The sequence below is a fragment of the Haliotis rufescens genome, unplaced genomic scaffold, assembly GCF_023055435.1.
Source record: "Haliotis rufescens isolate VD_foot unplaced genomic scaffold, xgHalRufe1.0.p SCAF_2, whole genome shotgun sequence".
NCBI classification, from domain to species: Eukaryota; Metazoa; Mollusca; class Gastropoda; order Lepetellida; family Haliotidae; genus Haliotis; species Haliotis rufescens.
In genome coordinates, this window is record NW_025963890.1 from 38,991,741 (window position 1) to 39,016,285 (window position 24,545).

General features: G+C 44.1%; 1 protein-coding gene across 4 annotated transcripts; it reads right to left on the minus strand.

Annotated features, from left to right (window-relative positions):
• Nucleotides 1-534: 534 nt before the first annotated feature.
• On the minus strand, nucleotides 535-23,706 carry LOC124114820. Of its 4 annotated transcripts, none has more exons than XM_048399943.1 (17): nucleotides 23,564-23,706; nucleotides 21,543-21,683; nucleotides 18,520-18,795; nucleotides 16,629-16,761; nucleotides 14,003-14,172; nucleotides 12,978-13,117; nucleotides 12,325-12,478; nucleotides 11,200-11,273; nucleotides 10,702-10,909; nucleotides 9,925-10,064; nucleotides 7,441-7,615; nucleotides 6,487-6,645; nucleotides 5,784-5,936; nucleotides 5,193-5,280; nucleotides 3,219-3,267; nucleotides 1,818-2,012; nucleotides 535-1,448 (listed from the first exon to the last, which is right to left on the minus strand). In XM_048399943.1, exons 2-17 carry the CDS (start codon nucleotides 21,613-21,615, stop codon nucleotides 993-995), a joined length of 2,643 nt encoding a protein of 880 aa, XP_048255900.1. In that variant the 5' UTR covers nucleotides 21,616-21,683; nucleotides 23,564-23,706; the 3' UTR covers nucleotides 535-992. The 4 variants fall into 4 exon arrangements, with proteins under 4 accessions (XP_048255900.1, XP_048255899.1, XP_046331558.2 ...); XM_048399942.1 differs by having other exon boundaries at nucleotides 535-1,658; XM_046475602.2 differs by having other exon boundaries at nucleotides 535-2,012; nucleotides 5,193-5,277; nucleotides 23,564-23,705.
• Between the last annotated feature and the right edge of the window lie 839 nt (nucleotides 23,707-24,545).

Genomic DNA, 24,545 nt, shown 5'->3' on the forward strand with positions numbered 1-24,545 from the left:
ATTGCCTCTACACGAATGTGGGTTTAAGGGAAATGTTTAGGAGATACGGAAAACTCGAAAAACAAAATAATATATTTATACAAAACATTATTTGTTTGTTTAACGCCACACTCAAAATATTCCAGCTTTACATAGACACAGAGCAGTGTACAATTCGGTAACACATTGTTGGACATACAGGTGTTATTTGATATATATATATCTTACTGCCAATGTATAAAATGATTGAAAATGTCACTTTGGCAATTCAAAAAACAGCTAAATATGTCATTTTACAAATTGATCGGAAAATCTGTCCAAATATTTCACCATGCTTACGAAATCCAATCAGTTTGATGTTGAATTTTATCACCCAGTGGCTGAAAATGATAGGATTAGTGAGTGAGTTGGGTTTACCGCCGCTTTTAACACTATTCAAGTTATATCACGGCATGTCAGCTGAATGTGGGAGGAAAGCCCGAAGTGATGCAGGTCTCAGATGTACTTCGGTAAAACCCACAAGCACGGGTAGGGTGCTGACAAACCTAGAAACATAATTGGGGCGAACCGTGATTCGAACCCACAATCATAAGTTTCTGGCGTGTCCAAGGGACGCAACTCTGCACAGCGAATCGCGGAGCCTTAGACGACTGGGCCACCCGTGCCCCCTGATATATAGGATTAGAAAAACGAAAGTTAGTGTATGTATATATTTAAGGCTTCTTATTCTAGCATAATTAGTCTATTGTGATGTTTTAAGCCATTTTGGAGGTGGACTGTAGAACTGATATGACATTCCGGTCCTGAGTGGTTTCCTGATAGCATGCATCTGTAGAGTTATCTACCCTTGTCTGGCCCAAGGGTGGTCACAGTCACCAGGCCAATGCACTGGTGTTACTGGATTCTTTGTGATGTCACCAACATAACATGCACTGCCTAAGTCGGAGTACCGACATCATTGTTGTTATACCCGGACACTTCATCATCACAGTCTTTCCCCAGATCCGCCATCTTTAACATCCTGCCTCCTCCCTGAGTGTCAACATGGAGTAGGACTGGTTGCTATGTGCTGATGATTTGTTGGAATCAGTCTGGCTCATGGCAAAGACATACTCAATATTTGTAGCTGATACATAGTCATTTTGAAGATGCATACTTGTGCCATTTGGAGTCTGGGGTTCTGACTCTCCAACAGTGCCTTTCCCACCATCTCTTACCTCCCCTACCAAATGAACTGCTCCTCCGTTGTCCACAATGACCTCCTCTTTGACATGACCTGGTCCTCCGTTGTCCTCAGTGACCTCCCCTATAGCATGACCTGGTCCTCCGTTGTCCTCAGTGACCTCCCCTTTAACATGAACTGCTCCTCCGTTGTCCACAATGACCTCCTCTTTGACATGACCTGGTCCTCCGTTGTCCTCAGTGACCTCCCCTATAGCATGACCTGGTCCTCCGTTGTCCTCAGTGACCTCCCCTTTAACATGAACTGCTCCTCCGTTGTCCACAATGACCTCCTCTTTGACATGACCTGGTCCTCCGTTGTCCTCTGTGACCTCCCCTTTAACATGACCTGGTCCTCCGTTGTCCTCAGTGACCTCCCCTATCACATGACCTGGTCCTCCGTTGTCCTCAATGACCTCCCCTTTAACATGACCTGGTCCTCCGTTGTCCTCAGTGACCTCCCCTATCACACGACCTGGTCCTCTGTTGTCCTCAATGACCTCCTCTGGCACATGTCCTGATCCTCCGTCACCATCAATGACCTTCCCTACCAGATGATCTCCTCCGTCCTCAGTGACCTCCTTTACCACATGAACTGGTCCTCCGTCCTCAGTGACCTCCTGTACCACATGGACAGGTCTTCCGTCCTCAGTGACCTCCTGTACCACATGAACAGGTCTTCCGTCCTCAGTGACCTCCTCTACCACACGAACAGGTACTCCGTCCTCAGTGACCTCCACTACCACTTGACCGGGGTCTACTCTGGAACATGGGCCGTGGTCATTCAGAAGTACCCGTGCTTCATCAGGTGCCTGCAACACAGAATCCTTTTCTGTCGAAGATGATAGATCACAAATATACAACTTGTAGGAAAATCAGCGTAAAAGACAAACATTTCTTCAGTCGCCCTGCTGATTCTGGCGCTGTTACCGACATACACATTGACACCCATGCCCCTGTATCCCCCGTGTTCATTCTTGTATGCGCCAACACGCGGGCCTGCCCCAGCATACACCCAGGACTACACCCCTAGAACCACCTGCTCAACCCTCCACCCTACGTGCTTGCACGTGTATGTAGGTCTACAGACTACACCATTTCGAACACATCTTCCCGAAGCAAGGGAGTTAACTGACTACAAAAGTCCAGCTACCACCCTTGCCGAACAAGGCTGGAATTCCGTGGCTCGATCGTAGCGCCAACAGTGTCTATTACGCGTTACGTCCCTTCTATGTCCCTCCTACTGACCAATCAAACTCCGCCTCTCATATCTGATCAATAATAATGATATTTTTGGTAATAAAACGGGTCTTACCTCGTAAAAAGTCTTCTAACCGTTTGAGCACCTTGATTAAAAACATGGAAAGATTTGGAAAATATCTGTCGACGTCCAGATGACGGTACACATGCTTGGCATTTCGTCCGAAATCTGACTGGAGTTTACGAACCGGATGTCGATTTCGTCACGGGATTTGATTGGATTATGCACAGACCCGTTAGTCCAGCCAAAATATAACTCCATGATACCATACTTTTATAGTCAGTTAACTCCCTTGCCTCGGGAACTGGACTTTTATAGTCAGTTAACTCCCTTGCCTCGGGAACTAGACTTTTACAGTCAGTTAACTCCCTTGCCTCGGGAAGATGATTCGAACACCACGTTAACACATTGTCAATGCCTATATGTACACCAAAGCATTGATACCTGTGATACATACAATAGTTAAAGACCTCCAATATCAATGCAACGCCCAATATATTAATGACAATCAGTAATTATTCCATGCCCTTTATGAAGTATTCTTGAAATATTAACAATTAGTTATACAACAGAAACTCTCTCAATGTTAATAATAAACACCACACGTTATATGAATAATATATTGTACGTACAAGCTGCTACATCCATCCCGTAACAACCTCCTTATACATTGAATATTTGTTTCCGGAATAACTGTCTCTGTTGATGATGCAGACAATTGTTATCTTAATGTTCACAGACATGTAGGTGCACTTACAAACGGCGGGTACGAAAACCTATGTCCTTTCGTCCATGAAGATCTTGCCCTGAAATTGAAACAGTTGATGCATTCAGGAAAAAGCTTGATACTTGGGCCTGAAATGAGGATATTGGTTGGTTGGTTTGTTGTTTAACGCCGCACTCAGCAATATTCAAGCTATACGACGGCGGTCTGTAAATAATCGTGTCTGGACCAGACAATCCAGTGATTGATTTCATGAACATCGATTCACGTAAATGGGATTGATGACATTCATCAAGCAAGTCAGCGAGCCTGACCACCCGATCCCGTTAGTCGCATCTTACGACAAGCATAGTCGCCTTTTACGGCAAGCATGGGTTGCTGAAAACATATTCTACCCCGTATCTTCACAGGTTGAAGAGGATGTATTAAGGCAGTGTACATTCAGGTAACAACACGCCGGTGCAAAGTGCTGCAAGGCCCAGAATTGTTCCACACTAGTGGTTCCAATTTGATAAGCCACCACTAGTCTATTTGGAAATTGACAACTGCCATTCGACAAAATGTCCAGAACATTTGACATTTGCCACAACAAGATGCAGACTGTATGCGATTATATAAGAAAGCTACGCGATAAATCGTAAAGAACAAGAAGAACGAAGCCTGATATATTTCACGATAAAATACTGTTCTGTCATGACGTCCCATTAGGTAAATATTTTCAAAGCTTGTACATTTTATCAACATCCTTAAATAGGCCGTACATGATGTTGATATCTCATATAAGAAATATACGACTCGTGGTCGTTTTATCGTCCAATAAAACACTGAACTGCTCCGCCAATCATGGTTTATTCTCCCTGCAGTGTTTTATTGAACTCCGACTCGTCTTATTTCTTAAATATAAGATCGCGACGTGATAAATCGGAAAGAACGATGAAGAACAAATCGTGGTTTATTCCACGATAAACATATTGTTCTATCATGACGTCATTTCTGGAGATTCGATGATGACATCATATATTGGACGACGTTATTTTAGAGAGGGAAGTGTCTAGGAAGTTGTTCCCTACAGATATAGCTGAGCTACGCAGATAAACGCAGTGGCCGAACGATCGCATCCAAGAATGGGAGAGATATGACAATCAGTATTTGGAGAAAAGGTACAGATAATCGACGTACGGATTGTGAGAATATGTGGGAAATACCAAACTTAACCCACCTGTCCACCTGACATCATTGTTAAAATTTGTGTAAATATTTTGTAAGCTTGTACATTTTTTTAACATCCGTAAAGAGACTGTACATAATGTTGATATCTTATACAAGAAATAAACGACTCGTGGTCGTTTTTATCGTACAATAACACAATGCAGGAAGTAAACTACTCGGGGTGGGCCCCTTATGCTTTATACTCCCCGCATACTTATGAACGTCAATATCGCGGTCATGTGACCTACCGCTCGTCCAATGGAAAAGCCGTATATCGTGAAAACGTCAAATTAAAAAAATATTGTACGATAAACAACGACCATGAGTCGATTATTTCTCAAAAATATGGCGATGGCAGTCACTCTGTTGGAAGTGTGAGCATTCCCTCCAGCGGCTGGTACACATTTGATGGCCTGGATGGGTACAACCAATATTGACACTGTTGGGGATAGTTTGTGATATGTTTGTTTGTTTGTTTGTTTTTTAACGCCGCGCTCAGCAATATTCCAGCTGTATGACGGCGGTCTGTAAATAATGGAGTCTGGACCAGACAATCCTGTGATTGACATCATGAAAATCGATCCACGCAATTGGGATAGATGACATTCATCAACCAAGTCAGCGAGCCTTACCACCCGATCCCGTTAGTCGCCTTTTACGGCAAGCATGGGTTGCTAGAGACCTATTATATCCCGGATCTTCGATAGTTAGCTGGATATACCCGTGCCCCCAGTTGTTACTAGAACGTGGCATGTCCTCATTGGCTCCCAACTTGTAAATACATCTGTGAAACTTTACCTCTTAACGACGATGAAACATGAAGAGGTGACGAGGACGAATATAAAACAACCGGTGACAGCCAGTATTATCTTCAGAGGATTAGCTGCTGTAACAAAATCAAAGATACAAGATTTGATCAATCTTCCTTTGAACTAAGTGAACTGAAGATTTAATATTCAGAAAACGTGAACGTAATTCCTTAATCCCTTACTTACAATTCGAGTTGATCTTTGTTCTGATAAAAATAATTTGAAAAGTTAATCCGCTTATTATAGGGAGAGCTGTGATTCTTAATACTAAAATACCAAATATTTTGACATAAACTGTGTTCTGAGGTTAGAATAAGACTTAACTGGTTTACCCTTATACAGTGTATGTGTGATACACGTATAAAGTGATGCTTCCACTATCAATCATTGATGTGGTAAGTGAGTAAGAGCGTTAGAGTTTGTGCCGTTGCATACATGCTAGGCGTCACAGGCTAAGGCTTTAAACCTTTAGGGCTAACTCACTACTCCTGAAAAAGATCGCGTTTAACACATTGTCGTCTTTGTCAAAGACAAATGGTAGTATTTAATTACACATTACAGTATCACAGGATAGTCTTACCGTCCTCGACTCGTCCTATGACAGGAGTACTCCAAGGACCTTGGAGGACCTGGGACACCGCCCGGATGTTGACCTTATAATCAGCTCCAGGTTCAAGGTCGCTGATGAGGTAGCTGACCGCATCTCCGTCCACAACTCTGGTCCCACTGGAGCCTGTGAAGGGTTTCACACCGTTATGAAACACAATTTTTAGTAACACCAGATAGGTTCTATGACCCAGTTCTTTATGATGCCACATCATATGGAGTTGCGACAATTATCCATGCCATAGTCAGCATGCTGACCGTGGGTTCCAATCCAAAATTCGTCTAGATAATGATGCTTTGTTCCAGCACCATGCAGACTGTAAACATCTTCATCATAACAAAGTCATACAAAGCTCACCTGAACGCCACACAAAGGTCATCTGAACAGTTCCTAAACGCCACACAAAGCACACCTGAACAGCTTCTGAACACCACACAAAGCTCACCTGATCAATTCCTGAACACCACGCAAAGCTCACCTGAACAGTCCCTGAACGCCACCCAAAGCTCACCTGAACTGTTCCTGAACGCCACCTAAAGCTCACCTGAACTGTTCCCGAACTCAACACAAAAGTCACCTGGACAGTTCCTTAACGGCACACAAAGCTCACCTGAACAGTTCCTGAACACCATACAAAGCTCACCTGAACAGTTCCTGAATACCACACAAAGTTCACCTGAGCAGTTGCCTGCAGCCGTAGGTACCAGACAATAGGAGACGATGTAGTTGGTGATGTGGGCGGTTTTCTGTCGACAGTCGGGGGGTCTCCATACCACATGTACACCCAGTGGGGGCTGATTCGGGGACAGTTGGAATTCATCGGGGGCGGGAGGGACTGCAACGGTATGTATTAAACAAGTCATGCCACGCTATAAACTGACGGACAAATAAGAAATAGTTATTCGATGGTGAAGTATTTGATACGGGTATATTGGGCGACATATTCATATGGCGTCTCAAGGAACATGGTGGTCGCAAGTTCACTGTACAAAGTAATGCGCAGAGTGAGTGAGTATGGTTTTACGCCGCATTTAGCAATATTCCAGCAATATCACGTTGGGGGACACGGAGTCGGCTTCACACATTGTACGGTACTACCCATGTTGGGAATCGAACCCGGGTCTTCGGCGTGACGAGCGAACGCTTTAACCACTAGGCTACACCACCGCCCCTAATGAGCAGCGAGAAAATGACCACCACGAGCACCAGTGCACTCGTCAACGTCGCCAGCCGCCTAATGACGTCACTGGCGTTGCGACTCTCCCCTCAGTGCGGCTTCCAGCTGGGCGGTTCTGTGGTGGATGAGGACCCCTTCTGATGAATTATAATACTAGGCTATGCGGATATTTCCACATCAGGGGCATGCTCAAATCTCCGTTATTACCCCAGGCACTTCCTCAGTGTGCACTCAAGAATCGTTTTCAGCTTCCTGGGGAGTATACAACCCAAGCTGCCTGTTAGGCGCTAGAAGGTTTACAACCACTCATCCTACCGGACACCCAATGCATATCAAATAGGACATTAACTCAAGCATTCTTTTATGACCAGCGGTACTGTTCCACTCAAGAAATTTTAAATTTTAAAACAAATGTATTTGACAAGAAAATACAATTATCATAAAATACCCTACCTTTGTGTGGGGCATAGATGCAATACTGCCACTTGATAGGGCTCCAGTTAAGACCTCCAGGGGCAGACAACTGTTCTGAGAAGCCAACCATAAGGCGTTGGTCAGTTATCACGTGACCGGTATCGAGAGTCAGACTCTGTTGGTCACATGTCACGGTCTCCCACTGGACAGGGGTCTGAAAGTTGAACACCTCCAATACAAACACTGGACCTGCACGCATAAAATGCTTCTCCGTAGATATGTTTAAACTGCACTGTTTTCAGGCAAAGACACATGAGGTACATCTGCTAGCCAAGGATATATCATTGTGTTGACTTGTGCTGTACTTTACAGTGCTATGGTGTACTTTACAGTGGCGTGCTGTACTTTACAGTGGTGTGCTGTACTTTACATATGTGTGCTGTACTTTACAGTGGTGTGCTGTACTTTACATATGTGTGCTGTACTTTACATATGTGTGCTGTACTTTACAGTGGTGTGCTGTACTTTACATATGTGTGCTGTACTTTACAGTGGTGTGCTGTACTTTACATATGTGTGCTGTACTTTACAGTGGCGTGCTGTACTTTACAGTGGTGTGCTGTACTTTACAGTGGTGTGCTGTACTTTACAGTGGTGTGCTGTACTTTACATATGTGGGCTGTACTTTACAGTGGCGTGCTGTACTTTACATATGTGTGCTGTACTTAAGAGTGGTGTGCTGTACTTTACATATGTGTGCTGTACTTTACATATGTGTGCTGTACTTTACATATGTTTGCTGTACTTTACATATGTGTGCTGTACTTTACAGTGGTGTGCTGTACTTTACATATGTGTGCTGTACTTTACATATGTGTGCTGTACTTTACATATGTGTGCTGTGCTGTACTTTACAGTGGTGTGCTGTACTTTACAGTGGTGTGCTGTACTTTACAGTGGCGTGCTGTACTTTACAGTGATGTGCTGTACTTTACAGTGGCGTGCTGTACTTTACAGTGGTGTGCTGTACTTTACATATGTGTGCTGTACTTTACAGTGGTTTGCTGTACTTTACAGTGGCGTGCTGTACTTTATATATGTGTGCTGTACTTTACAGTGGTGTGCTGTACTTTACAGTGGCGTGCTGTACTTTACATATGTGTGCTGTACTTTACATATGTGTGCTGTGCTGTACTTTACAGTGGTGTTGTGTACTTTACAGTGCTGTGCTGTGCTTTACAGTGGCGTGCTGTACTTTACATGTGTGGGCTGTACTTTACATATGTGTGCTGTACTTTACAGTGGTGTGCTGTACTTTACAGTGGCGTGCTGTACTTTACAGTGGTGTGCTGTACTTTACAGTGGCGTGCTGTACTTTACAGTTGCGTGCTGTACTTTACATATGTGTGGTGTACTTTACAGTGGTGTGCTGTACTTTACAGTGGCGTGCTGTACTTTACAGTGCTGTGCTGTACTTTACAGTGGTGTGCTGTACTTAACATATGTGTGCTGTACTTTACAGTGGTGTGGTGTACTTTACAGTGGTGTGCTGTACTTTACAGTGGCGTGCTGTACTTTACAGTGGTGTGCTGTACTTTACAGTGGTGTGCTGTACTTTACAGTGCTGTGCTGTACTTTACAGTGCTGTGCTGTACTTTACATATGTGTGCTGTACTTTACATATGTGTGCTGTACTTTACAGTGCTGTGCTGTACTTTACATATGTGTGCTGTACTTTACAGTGCTGTGCTGTGCTGTACATATGTGTGCTGTACTTTACAGTGGTGTGCTGTACTTTACATATGTGTGCTGTACTTTACAGTGGCGTGCTGTACTTTACAGTGGTGTGCTGTACTTTACATATGTGTGCTGTACTTTACATATGTGTGCTGTACTTTACAGTGCTGTGCTGTACTTTACATATGTGTGCTGTACTTTACAGTGGTGTGCTGTACTTTACATATGTGTGCTGTACTTTACATATGTGTGCTGTACTTTACAGTGGTGTGCTGTACTTTACAGTGGTGTACTGTACTTTACATATGTGTGCTGTACTTTACATATGTGTGGTGTACTTTACAGTGGTGTGCTGTACTTTACAGTGGTGTGCTGTACTTTACAGTGGTGTGCTGTACTTTACAGTGGCGTGCTGTACTTTACATATGTGTGCTGTACTTTACAGTGGTGTTCTGTACTTTACATATGGGTGCTGTACTTTACATATGTGTGCTGTACTTTACAGTGGTGTGCTGTACGTTACAGTGGTGTGCTGTACTTTACAGTGGCGTGCTGTACGTTACAGTGGTGTGCTGTACTTTACAGTGGTGTGCTGTACTTTACAGTGGTGTGCACCGTTATCAATCGGGAGTGGCTACAACCAAGTGAAGAGAGGTATGTATGCATAATATGTTGTGATGAGCAAATTAACATTAATAACAAGTAATTGATAACAGGTGGCACATAGATGACTTTCTATCCGATGTCACCCTGTGTTGTGTTATTGTGTCAGGTTGTGCTGCTTACCTGGCACATGTCGGCCTGGCCTGCTGCTTGACACCAATACGCTGCACAGTTGTGTTGTTCCCGACCCACAGAGTCCCAGAGGAAGGTGATGTTGGTGTCCCCCTCCCCACCCACCACCCAGAAGTCCCGGGAGGTCAGCTCTGCAATACAGCAATCCTACATGTAGATACATTCACTGGGGGCACACCATTACACTGGCCACCCTACCTCTTCATCAACAGTCGCAATGGAAGATTGCCATTGAAAACTATCGGTATTATTGTTTGTTTGTTGCTTTCTTTCTTGTTGTTTAACGCCACACTCAACAAGATTCCTGTTGTATGACGACGGGCTGTAAATAATCGACTGGACCAGACAATCCAGTTATTGACATCATCAGCATCGATCCGAGCAATTGGGATACGAGCCTGATCACCCGATCCCGTTAGTCGCCTCTTACAACAAGCATAGTTGCCTTTTACGGCAAGCATGGGTTGCTGAAGACCTATTAATATAGGTTATGGTACAGAGACCACGTGGTCTAACCTCACCTCCTTGATGGTATATACAGAGACCACGTGGTCTAACCTAACCTCCTTGATGGTATATACAGAGACCACGTATTCTTACCTGACCTCCGTGATGGTGTATACAGAGACCACGTGGTCTAACCTGACCTCCGTGATGGTGTATACAGAGACCACGTGGTCTAACCTGACCTCCGTGATGGTGTATACAGAGACCACGTGTTCTAACCTGACCTCCGTGATGGTATATACAGAGACCACGTGTTCATACCTGACCTCCGTGATGGTATATACAGAGATGACGAGGGCGACTTTCCGACGCTGTTGACCGCGTACACGTCACACCACAGTCCACGCCGTTCAGTGGGGGTGTCCAACGTCTCAGAGAACCCCCCGGGACCAACACGTCTCTCCCCCTCATCTCCACACTGCACGTGGTAGCCTTGCATCTCCCCATTCTCCTCCTTAGGCGACAGAGGCTGTAGACATATTGATGTCATATTCATATTTATAATTTTAGTGACCCCATACACCTTGTTCCTATCAAACTCACCCAATGGTGACACGATTAAATGTTTTGGGGGGAATTTTGTAAATTCTGATGTTTGTGATGAAACTCAAACCCATCTGGAGTTTTTGCTTTTCCTGATAGAGGTATCTAATTTGTAATAGCGCTCCGGTCATCATACATCCCATTCTTTGAAATTGGTTTGCGTTTGCCGAGAGCGCTGTGATCACTTTGCTGAACGAGACCCTGGTATCTATCTACCTGCCAGTACACGACAACACTCCCTCCATCAGTTCTAGACACGGCAGGTGACACCCGTGGTGAGCTCCCTGGAACTGTAAGTGAAGACAAAAACTAAACTTATTGGGAATGGAAATCAACCCATCAAATCCATCAACTAGTGTAGTCTCTGCTCACATACCAGCAATCAACGTCTTGACAACATCACAATCATACATTCTGTCGTCACCATGTCTCTCAAGCAGACCTACCGACGTCCGCTTGACTCTCAATCACATCTGCCTCTGTCACCTTGACCCTCAACCACACCTACCGCCGTCACCTTGACCCCCAATCACACCTACCGGTGTCACCTTAACTCACAATCACACCTAACGCCGTCACCTTGACTCACAATCACACCTACCGCCGTTACCTTGACTCAAAACCACACCTACCGCTGTCACCTTGCACCTGAATCCCGCCTACCGCTGTCACCTTGACTCACAATCACGCTTTCTGCCGTCACCTTGACCCTCAATCACACCCACCGCTGTCACCTTGACTCACAATCATACCTACCGCTGTCACCTTGCACCTGAATCCCGCCTACCGCCGTCACCTTGACTCACAACCACACCTACCGCTGTCACCTTGCACCTGAATCACGCCTACCGCTGTCACCTTGACTCACAATCACGCCTTTTGCCGTCACCTTGACCCTCAATCACACCCACCGCTGTCACCTTGACTCACAATCATACCTACCGCTGTCACCTTGCACCTGAATCACGCCTACCGCCGTCACCTTGACTCACAATCACGCCTTCCGCCGTCACCTTGACTCACAATCACGCCTTCCGCCGTCACCTTGACTCACAATCACACCTACCTCTGTCACCTTGAACCTCAACCACACCTACCTCCGTCCCCTTGACCCTCAACAACACCTACCGCCGTCACCTTGACTCACAATCAGACCTACCGCCGTCACCTTGACCCTCAACAACACCTACCGCCGTCACCTTGACTCACAATCAACACCTTACACCATCACCTTGATCCTCAACCACATCTAACACAGTCACCTTGACCCTCAACCACACCTAACACAGTCACCTTGACCCTCAACCACACCTACCGCCATCACCTTGACCCTCAACCTACCATCGTCCAGCGTCCTGACAGTGACCGGGTCTCCCTGGCTCCAGTATCCTGCCAGCAGTTTAAGTTCTCGGCCTTGAACTAAGACCGAGTAGTTGGTGAATGGTGTTAGTTCCCGCAAGAGGATAGTGGTTGAGTTTGTCTGCACTGTGGAAATCTGAGATAGAAGATTGTAGCTATCATGAATCCAAACACACATGGGGATATACGGTTCTGATTTGTGAATATAAGTCTTACTACATGAATATTTTTTGCGTCTATGGGTATAAATACACATTTAAATAATGATTGTTTGCGTCAGAAGTTTTAGTTTTGAAAATTAGAAGTCAGTCATGTTTTCACATTTTAAACGTGGATCACAGGTATTGTTGAGAGGGGTAACATAGAATTTAATTGATGTTGTTTCACTAGACTGGAGTAGTCTCCATTTTATTACAATCCAATGCACATAATGTCCCATTCTGACATAAACAATCGAATTTTAAAAACAATAAAATAAAACAATCACTCGAAACATTGTTCAAAAATGTTATACATTAGATTTTTCTTATGGATTCAGAAGCCAACAGTGATAAGAAAAATACATAACTCGCATTTGTTTTCAATTATTTTTTAATATATTTTGGAAAAAGCCTGCTTCCGTTGTGCGGGTTCACCTGTTTCTCGTTTCGCCACACAGCAGCGTACGTGACCCGGTATATGTATGCAATGTGAGCATCGAGTTCTTTCCACGACAACTGGAGACGTGTGGCCCTCCTTTCCTTGACGTTAACATTTTCGACTGGCGGTGGGATGACTACAAATAAAAAAAACAAGGTATTTGGTAACACACTCGATACCGCGGTATCTCCAGGGAGACCGATCCACAACCAGGGGTACCGGCGCATAAATGAAGAAATACACGCATATGTTGTTATATTTTAGCAATGAAGCAAACTTTATCCAAACCTTATCCTAGATCATTGTCTTTTTCAATTCTGGTGACCTTGGCCTTACCCTCAACCACAGACCTTGCCTAAGAAGGCATGCATGGCAAGCTTGGTTACCATCAAATGCTACTGGGTCAAAAGCAATCTCATTGAAATCAGATCTTAGTTCTCGCTACCGCTAAACAAAGATGTGAGGACATCCCATTACGGGTCACGTCAGACCGACCTTGCGCGAAATTTGACCGACCAATGGAATGACCAATCAGAAGGCAGCTTTCTCGTGCTTTACGGCACTAATTTCAAATTGACGACTACGCTTCGAAACGTATTTTGACAAATTCTCGATTACAAATTTTAAACCTGAACAAAAGATTATTCTGGAATGGCTAATAGATGGTCTAGATCGTATGGATACAGTCGTTAAACCCGTAACTATCGTTCGGAGTTAAAGTTTTCGAGGCTGCATGATCAGAAATCACATTCCGACTGTCACGTTCATAGTCTGGGAAGCGATGCTCTGATTGGTCGGATAAAAGGTCGTTCTGACATGACCCGTAATGGGATGTCCTCAGATCTTTGTTTAACGGTAGCGAGAACTGAGGTCTGATTTTAATGAGATTGGGTCAAAGATATTTACAAGTAAGTTGAAACTATGCAAGTAGTCGCGTTGACCTTGAAAGACAACCATATGGAAGAACGACCATGTTTGCAGATGTATGGCGTGTTTCTAAGAGCATTTCAGCTATACCTACCCACTTCCATGGGAACAACAGAAAAATTCTTCGACATCTTGGACACTTTTCTTCCGTTGTACTGTAGCCGAATTGCAAAAATGTAGTACAAAAACAGATCGTGTCCCTCTGACAAAGAAAAGTTTCTGTCGGTGCCATTGTAGCAAATGGTTTGTAACTCTGTGTAATTACTGAAAGTCCAATATGAAAAGTTATACAACGCTATGTAATTCTGATGATGAAACACTTGCTGTAGACACTTTCTAACTAACTAAGGGCAGATTCCATATTGAGTTCTGGAACAAACGTAATGATATGTTTGTTTATTTGTATGTTGTTTAACGTCACACTCAGCAATATTCAAGCTATATGACGGCGGTCTGTAAATAATCGAGTCTGGACCAGACAATCCAGTGACTGGCATGATGAGCATCGATCCACGCAATTGGGACACGATGACATGCATCAAACCAAGTCAGCGAGCCTGACCACCCGATCCCGTTAGTCGCCTCTTACGACAAGCATAGTCGCCTTTCACAGCAAGCATGTGTTGCTGAAGACCAATTCTACCCCGGATCTTCACGGGTTCGTAATGATATGGCTAAACATTGTAACTGTAATCTTTCTATTAATTAATCTACTTTCTATTAACGTGTCAATAAATATAAGCCGAAAATTAGAGTCGATTGCACGATTCCGACTTACTCATGCACATATGGTTTAAGAATCATTATCATTTATTTATCAAAACCGCGAACATATGGTACAAATCAAACTTTTGGAAATGTTCTTCACATGTCTTCCAATAAACTGTTTGAAAGCTTTACTAAATCCTTGAATGCTGCAGCCTTGATCAAACATCTTGTGTATGTGTGAGTGAGTGAGTGAGTGAGTTTGGTTTTACGCCGCTTTTAGCAATATTCCAGCAATATCACGGCGGGGACACCAGAAATGGGCTTCACACATAGTACCCATGTCGGGAATCGAACCCGGGTCTGCGGCGTGACGAGCGAACGCTTTAACCACTAGGCTCCCCGACCGCCCCCGTGTGTGTGTGCGTGCGTGCGTGCGTGCGTGCGCGCGCGTGTGTGTGTGTAATTGTGGCTGCTTGTACTAGTCCGGACTGATGCCGATTTATAGTTCTAGCTCACTGAGATACCATGCCGCAGTTTAACATGAATGCCCCACTCAGACACAGTATACTGACTCCTTGCCGACCAGTCCTTGTTTTAGCCTCTTAATGCCGAGCGCCAGACAGGGTAACAACAAGTACCATCTTTAAACGTCTTTTGGTATGACGCGGTCAGGGATCGAATCCACGACATTCCGCTCTCCGAGTGGACGCTCTACCACTGGACCCCGGAGGTGGTCCGACATAAACGGAACGATGATTGGTAATATTGGAAAGCAAAAGTCATCCCTCTTGTCATACAGTCTTGCGGAGAGTGTTTTGTCACTGAATCTTTATGCATAGATCTAAACATGACACAGACGAGGTTGGACCCGTGAAGATTCCGGGGTAGAATCATCTTCCCGAGGCAAGAGAGGTAACTGACTTGAAAAGTCCAGTTTCCATCCTTGCCGAACTAGGCTGGAATTCCTGGGCTCGATCGTAGCGCCACCAGCGTGCATGACACTTTACGAACCGGATTTCGATTTCAGTGCGCGATTTTGATTGGACTATGCATAGACTCGTTAGTCCAGCCAAAATGTAACTCCATAATACCAGCCTAGTTCGGCAAGGGTGGAAACTGGACTTTTATAGTCAGTTAACTCACTTGCCTCGGGAAGATGGGGTAGATTAGGTCTTCAGCAACCCATGCTTGCCGTAAAAGGCGACTATGCTTGTCGTAAGAGGCGACTAATCGGGTGGTCAGGCTCGCTGATTTGGTTGATGCATGTCATTGATCCCAATTGCGTGGATCGATGCTCATGATATCAATGACTGGATTGTCTGGTCCAGACTCGATTATTTACAGACGGCCGTCATATAGCTGGAATATTGCTGAGTGGCGTTCAACAACAAACAAACCAACCAACCAACAGACGAGGTTGTCGCACAGTCTCCTTTAAACCCAGGTACGTAAATTTGTGAAAGGGAATTGGTTACTTGTACTTGAACGATATTAGATCATCGATATACCTGAAGCTTAAGTTAAACTTCTTGGCCAAATTGCCTTGTTTTGGCTTTGAAATCCGAACAGAACTTCCGATTCATAGGCATAAAGTGAGTGAGTGAGTGAGTTGGGTTTAACGCCGCTTTTAACACTATTCCAGTTATATCACGGCGTGTCAGCTTAATTTTGGAGGAAAGCCCGAAGTGATGCAGGTCTCAGACGTTTACCACTTCGGTGAAACCCATGAGCACGGGTATGGTGCTGACAAACCTAGAAACATAATCGGGGCGAACCAGGATTCGAACCCACAATCATAGGTTTCTGGCGTGCCCAAGGGACGCAACTCTGCACAGCTAATCGCGGCGCCTTAGACGACTGGGCCATTAAATCTCATATTATCAGACGTATTGGGTTTAATGACAGGTTAATGGTATCCGGCAAAGCTTCTTTAACGTATTATGGGGAATGGAAGTCGGGCCTACCCATGACCGACAACAGCCCTTACGCAATGGTACACGTGGTTATCTTACCTTGGGTGGTAGAACACACATCCAACGATGGCATCAGGGTACATGTAGGGGCGGGGCAGGGTGTATTCACACTCCAGTTTGGTACTCCCCGGGAGCACCGTGCAGTTAAGGTCCGTGACTGGGGCAAGGGGGTCTGCAAGAGAGTGAGTGGGTGGGTGAGTATATGACGCCCATTTTATCAGTATTTCAGCCATGCCACGACGTGTCAACGTAATGTTTTTTGTGAAAAGCTCAGCGTGTTGCAAGTCTTCGACTTCCACTTTGGTGAAACCCACGGTTATGGTGCTGAGATCAAAGATCAAAACAGTTTGCAACAGTTTCCTCAGGAAACAGTACCGTATTCGACGTAATAAAACCCCCGCTCTAATAAGCGCCCACGGCGATATTTGCTAATATATTGGCTAGTGTACAATCCCAATTGGCACCCCTTCCGATTGATCAATGTACACAAGACTTATTTTGTCGCGTATAATACGCACTCGTGTGCTATGTGCACCCTTAATTATGGGCAATTAAATTCTGGCAAAAAATATGTCTGTCGTACATAAACATTTCAGGCTGTGAGCATAAACCACGAAATTAATTTGCAACTCAAAGTAATTTTCTAATAATTTCTAATTTTGGGAGCACCCTGAGCGCTTATTACGTCGAATACGGCATTACCTTGAGCTGAAATGGACCAATAGATACCGTTCCATAGGTGAACACTGAGATAGTTCACACTGTGGCGAAACTCAGAGAATAGGAGACATGATGCTTTATTTCGGTACTGACCGCCTCCGTGATCTAGTGGTAAAGCGTCCGCCCGGAAGGTCCGAGGTTCGAACCCCGGCCGCGTCATAACGAAATATAGTACTTGTTGTTACCCTGTCTGGCGCTCGGCATTAATGGGCTAAAACAAGGACTGGTCGGCTCGGACTGTGTCTGAGTGGGGTATTCATGTTAAACTGCGGCATGGTATCTCAGTGAGCTAGCACTATAAATCGGTTTCACTCCGGACTAGTACAAGCAGCTACAATTACACACACACACACACGCGCACGCACGCACGCACGCACGCACGCACACACACAAGGGGGCGGTCGGGGAGCCTAGTGGTTCAAGCGTTCGCTCGTCACGCCGCAGACCCGGGTTCGATTCCCGACATGGGTACTATGTGTGAAGCCCATTTTTGGTGTCCTCGCCGTGATATTGCTGGAATATTGCTAAAAGCGGCGTAAGGTAACCTAGCTCTTCACTGAGAACTGTATCTCCTAAATAAACGAACATGAAGTTGCCCCACACTATGTAGATCTAGTAAAATATCAGCGTTGAAACAATCAGGAACGTCTTCGGTCTCAGTAGAGAACAAAACACATATTAGTCAGGAAAGACTGCTTCACTGACGTCACTGATTACGGGTGTCTGATAACCTTCCAGTCTAGGCGATCGCATGATGAAATACATTTGGAAACTTGCTCGAATATGAGATTGTTTTTATCTATGTTGTTAAGACATGTGCAGGTAATCATGTTCCTGTGAGGGTTGTGTCTCCCTGGTCATGGCATCCAGCACAGTTCACACAAAAGACATATTTTACGAGCATGTGCCGTTTAAGTACCAGTTCAGTATTCAGAATAGAGTGGGCCGCCTACGTGGTCTAGTGATAGAACGTCCACCCGATCCCCGACCGCGTCATACCAAAAGACGTTAAAAGATGGTACTTGTTGTTACCCTTTCTAGCGCCCGGCATTGAGGGGCTAAAATAAGGAGTCAGTATACTGTGTCTGAGTGGTGTATTCAAGTTAAACTGCGGCATGGTATCTCAGTGGGCTGGCACTATAAATTGGCATCAGTCCGCACTTGTACAAGTAGCCACACACACACACTAGTTTATATAACCATTACTCACATTCTACAGCAACGATAACAAAAGTGACGTCGAGATGCTCGCCCGGGATGGTCAGGGTGCAGTAGTAGACGCCGGCGTCAGAGAGAGACTTCACCTTCACCTCTATCGTTGCCGACGTCGCCGTCCGGTTCACAACGCTACCGACAGAGGTGTTGGAGTTCGAGCGTCGTATCCAGATAGCGGAGGAGTTGACAGGCAAACTGTCGTCTGTGATGACACATGTAAACAACACCGTCTCCCCGATAAATGCCGGATCAATGTTGGCTGCTTGCAGTTCTGGAACACAAATATTGAAGAGATGATCAACTGGCACTGCTAACTGTGATCTTACATATCGGTGACATACCCCTTGACAGTACATATTTGTGATATACCCTTTGACCTTACATATCTGTGATATACCCTTGACCTTACATATCTGTGATATACCCTTGACCTTACATAACTGTGATATACACTTGACCTTACACATCCTTGATATACCCTTGACCTTGCATATCCTTTATATACCCTTGACCTTACACATCCTTCATATACCCTTGACCTTGCATATCCTTGATATACCCTTGACCTTGCATATTTGTCATATGCCCTTGAACATAGTAACATATCTGTGATATACCCTGTGAACTAACATATCTGTGATATGCCCTTGACCTTACATAACTGTGATACACGCTTGACCTTACATATCCGTGATATGCCCTTGACCTAATATATCTGATATACCCTTGACCTTACATATCTGTGACATACCCTAGACCTTACATATCTGTGACATACCCTTGACCTTACATTTCTGTGACATACCCTTTGACCTTACATATCTGTGACATACCCTTTGACCTTACATATCTGTGATATACACTTGAACCAACATAACTGTGATATACCCTTAACGTTACATATTTCTGACATATCTTTAACCTTACATATCCTTGATATACCCTTGACCTTACATATCTGTGACATACCCTGTGAACTTACATATCTGAGATATGCCCTTGACCTTACATATCTGTGATGTACCCTTGAACTTACATATCTGTGACATACCCTTGACCTTACATATCTGTGACATACCCTTGACCTTACATATCTGTGACATACCCTTTGACCTTACATATCTGTGATATACCCTTGAACCAACATAACTGTGATATACCCTTAACGTTACATATTTCTGACATATCTTTGACCTTAAATATCCTTGATATACCCTTGACATTACATATCCTTGATATACCCTTGAGCTTACATATCCTTGATAAACCCTTGACCTTACATGTCCTTGATATACCTTTGAACATAGTAACATATCTGTGACATACCCTGTGAACTTACATATATGTGATATACCCTTGACCTTACGTAACTGTGACATACCCTTTGAACTTACATATCTTCGACATACCCTGTGCACTAACATATCCTTGATATACCCTTGACCTAACATATCCTTGATATACCTAGTAACATATCTGTGACATACCCTGTGAACTTACATATCTGTGATATTCCCTTGACCTTAGGTAACTGTGACATACCCTTTGAACTTACATATCTGTGACATACCCTGTGAACTAACATATCTGTGACATCCCCTTTGAACTTACATATCTGTGATATACCCTTGAACATAGTTACATATCTGTGACATACCCTGTGAACTAACATATCTGTGATATACCCTTGACCTTACGTGACTGTGACATACCCTTTGAACTTACATATCTGTGACATACCCTTTGAACTTACATATCTGTGATATACCCTTGACCTTAGGTAACTGTGACATCCCCTTTGAACTTACATATCTTTGACATACCCTGTGAACTAACATATCTGTGACATCCCCTTTGAACTTACATATCTGTGACATACCCTTTGAACTTACATATCTTTGATATACCCTTGACCTTAGGTAACTTTGACATACCCTTTGAACTAACATATCTGTGATATACCCTTGACCTTAGGTAACTGTGACATCCCCTTTGAACTTACATATCTGTGATATGCCCTTGAACATAGTTACATATCTGTGATATGCCCTTGAACATAGTTACATATCTGTGATATGCCCTTGAACATAGTTACATATCTGTGATATGCCCTTGAACATAGTTACATATCTGCGATATGCCCTTGAACATAGTTACATATCTGCGATATGCCCTTGAACTTAGCATATCTGTGATATGCCCTTGAACATAGTTACATATCTGTGATATACCATTGAACTTAACATATCTGTGATATGCCCTTGAACATAGTTACATATGTGTGATATGCCCTTGAACATAGTTACATATGTGTGAAATGCCCTTGAACATAGTTACATATCTGTGATATGCCCTTGAACATAGTTACATATCTGTGATATACCCTTAAACTTAACATATCTGTGATATACCCTTGAACATAGTTACATATCTTTGACATACCCTTGAACTTGCATATATGTGATATACCACTTGACCCTTTTTTGTTTAAAAACACGGCCTCCATCTGCTTGAAAACAAATCTCAACTCATCCTCAAAATGGCCTCGACCGCAATATGGACATCCTCATCAATACGGAGTATTTCGTGAGCAAAGCCATAATCTTTGACATCGAGACGTGAGCATGATAGACATTGATAATCATTTCAAACCTTCCATTTCAAGATGAAATGTCATGCAAATGACTGTGTCCTTTCCTTGGACAAGGCTATTGACTCCACTTGTCCCACTGTGATATGACTGAAACAGTTGTTTACTGTGATTTGAAATGCTCATTAAGCGGCATTTACCCTTACTTGGACAAAATACAACAAAAACATACTTGTATTTTCAAAAGACATTAATAATATATCAACATCATTACAAATTATGCCATGGAGGAGAACAAAAAAGAAGGTATTGGATTGGGGTCAATTGTTCAGTAAATGAGTGAGTACGCTGCTTTTAGCAATATTCCAGCAATATCAAGGCAGGGAACACCATAAACGGGCCTACCTACCCCCCCAATATACATATACCTCCATATCTGTTGGGGAGAAATGACCTTGACCTCGAAAACAGGATGAAAAATAACAGCGACAGGGCCAACATGACGACGTGGCGGATCACATGGACGTCCTCGGTGACCAAGACAGATGTCGGCCAGTGGCGACTGCGACCTGAAGACGAACAAAACCATACATAAAAACGAGAAATCATTTGGAAGGATGACGGACACAAATATACAAGTGATTGATTTGGGTTTTACGCCGCTATTATTCCGGAACATCATGGTGGTGGACACCAAATATGGGCTTCACGCACTGAACCCATGTGGAGAACTAAACCCGGGTATTCGGCGTGACAAGTGAACGCTTTAACCACTAGACTGCCCCACCGCCCCACAAACAGACAGTCGTTTGTTTTCTATGCGATTTGCGCGCTTGGTTTAAGTTTATAGATAACCTAGCTCTTCACTGAGAACTGTATCTCCTAAATAAACAAACACGAAGTTTGTAGTTTGTATGTAGATCTAGTAAAAAATCAGCGTTGAAACAATCAGGAACGTCTTCGGTCTCAGTAGAGAACAAAACACATGTTAGTCAGGAAAGACTGCTTCACTGACGTCACTGATTACGGGTGTCTGATAACCTTCCAGGCTAGGCTTCCTGTGAGGGTTGTGTCTCCCTGGTCATGGCTACAATTACACACACACACACACACACACGCACGCACGCACGCACGCACGCACGCACGCACACACAAGGGGGCGGTCGGGGAGCCTAGTGGTTCAAGCGTTCGCTCGTCACGCCGCAGACCCGGGTTCGATTCCCGACATGGGTACTATGCATGTGTGAAGCCCATTTCTGGTGTCCCCGCCGTGATATTGCTGGAATATTGCTAAAAGCGGCGTAAGGTAACCTAGCTCTTCACTGAGAACTGTATCTCCTAAATAAACAAACATGAAGTTGCCCCACACTATGTAGATCTAGTAAAAAATCAGCGTTGAAACAATCAGGAACGTCTTCGGTCTCAGTAGAGAACAAAACACATATTAGTCAGGAAAGACTGCTTCACTGACGTCACTGATTACGGGTGTCTGATAACCTTCCAGGCTAGGCTTCCTGTGAGGGTTGTGTCTCCCTGGCCATGGCACCCAGCACAGTTCACACAAAAGACATATTTTACGAGCCTGTGCCGTTTGAGTGCCAGTTCAGTATTCAGAATAGAGTGGGCCGCCTCCGTGGTCTAGTGGTAGAGCGTCCATTTTTTCTTCCTTAGTATGTTCCCATGAAAACAGCATGCTTATTTTTGTAAATACCTTTGACCGAGACTGGGAAAAGATCGTAGAGTTTCTGGACTTTTGGGTTTCCAGAATTAAAATGGGACCATACTGCATTATGGTCAGAAAAGGTGAGGTGAAATTGGGTTGAACGTCGCGTCCAAGATTATTGCACTTATATAGCGACGTGCATGTACGTCTGTGTGTTTGTGTGGCTGCTTGTACTAGTCCGGACTGATGCCGATTTATAGTGCTAGCCCACTGAGATACCATGCCGCAGTTTAACATGAATACCCCACTCAGACACAGTATACTGACTCCTTGCCGACCAGCCCTTGTTTTAGCCCCTTAATGCCGAGCGCCAGACAGGGTAACAACAAGTACCATCTTTTAACGTCTTTTGGTATGACGCGGCTCATACCTCCATAATTCAACGGCCAAGAAAAACTGCATCACACACGTTCTAAAACCTGTGGTCACTCATATAGATATAGCACAGGAGAGATCTTTAAAACAATTCTCTAGAAATCAATTATATATTTTAAACATCTTCTGTGTATTGCTGATATATTCATTGTCCTTTTTATTTGAAAAAATGAATAATTGACTGCTAAGCTGTACACAGTTGTCAGATTTGATTTAACATTGTGATCATTTTAATTACAGTAACTGTTTACATGGCCGCTCAAACTGACACAAGTTGTTTCTACTCAAGCATGACCTTGAGGTTACGATCTCAATAACACAAACCATGAGTATGCATCTATTTACACTTACCCTAGGTTTTCACAGGGTTCTGTGGCGTTTCCACAAGCTTGCAGTTCACATGTGCATAACACATCTGGATAAATAGGTCTCAGTTATAGGTAATATGCATGTGTCTGTGTGTCTGTTTCGGGTGGGAGATATGAGGACACATGTTGCGTGTCGTAACGAGCCGAGGACTGCTGGGAACTTAAAGACACTGGAAGTCTGGCATTGTCACCCACTGGCCCGAGGAGTGTTCGGTTACAGCATGGGAAACAATGTGGTAACTGCACTGCGGCCAAGCTTTTGTATTAGGTGTAAACATGATTTGGCAGGCTGAAATAGTGGTGCACCTTGTGTCACATTCTTACAGTTTTAATATATAATTTCACGGGCGTTGAAACTGTCTTTGTTGAATGGCCTCTTGTGACAGGGTCTTTCTCAATGTACGACATAACCATTACCAAGTATACCCGTGAAGACCCGGTGTAGAATAGGTCTTCAGCAAACAAAGCATGCCGTACGAGGCGACTATGTTTGTCGTAAGAGGCGAGTAACGGGATCGGGTGGTCAGGCTCGCTGACTTGGTTGATGCATGACATCGTATCCCAAATGCGTAGATCGATGTCCATGATATCAATCACTGGATTGTCTGGTCCAGACTCGATTATTTACAGACCGCTGTCATATATAGCTGGAATATTGCTGAGTGTGGCGTTAAAAAAAAGCGAACAAACAAATCATTGTTAAGTGACAACAATATTATTACCATTGGTTGGTATTCGGGTTTTGACGGGTGCTCGGGTAATCGATTACGGTCGGGTTTAGATGGGTTATGGCTGGGATGAGTCCAAATTTCCAACCCGAGTACCCACCCCCCTATTAACCGACCCTACCCGGGTACCCACTGTAGGTCTGAAGAGAAAGGTACAAAAGGTCCGATTGGCAAAACGTATTTAGATTAAACAATCTGGTCATACATACACTGAAGTTGACTTAAGTGATATCTTTA

What these genes read in the sequence shown, in the direction of transcription:
- LOC124114820 (XM_046475601.2), bottom strand. Translation starts at nt 21,615, where the DNA reads ATGTTGGCCCTGTCGCTGTTATTTTTCATCCTGTTTTCGAGGTCAAGG. An exon ending in TGTCAGGACGCTGGACGATG is followed by an intron (nt 11,274 to 12,324) that starts GTAGGTTGAGGG and finishes CTTCACTTACAG; the next exon opens with TTCCAGGGAGCTCACCACGG. An exon ending in CATCTATGCCCCACACAAAG is followed by an intron (nt 6,646 to 7,440) that starts GTAGGGTATTTT and finishes ATACCGTTGCAG; the next exon opens with TCCCTCCCGCCCCCGATGAA.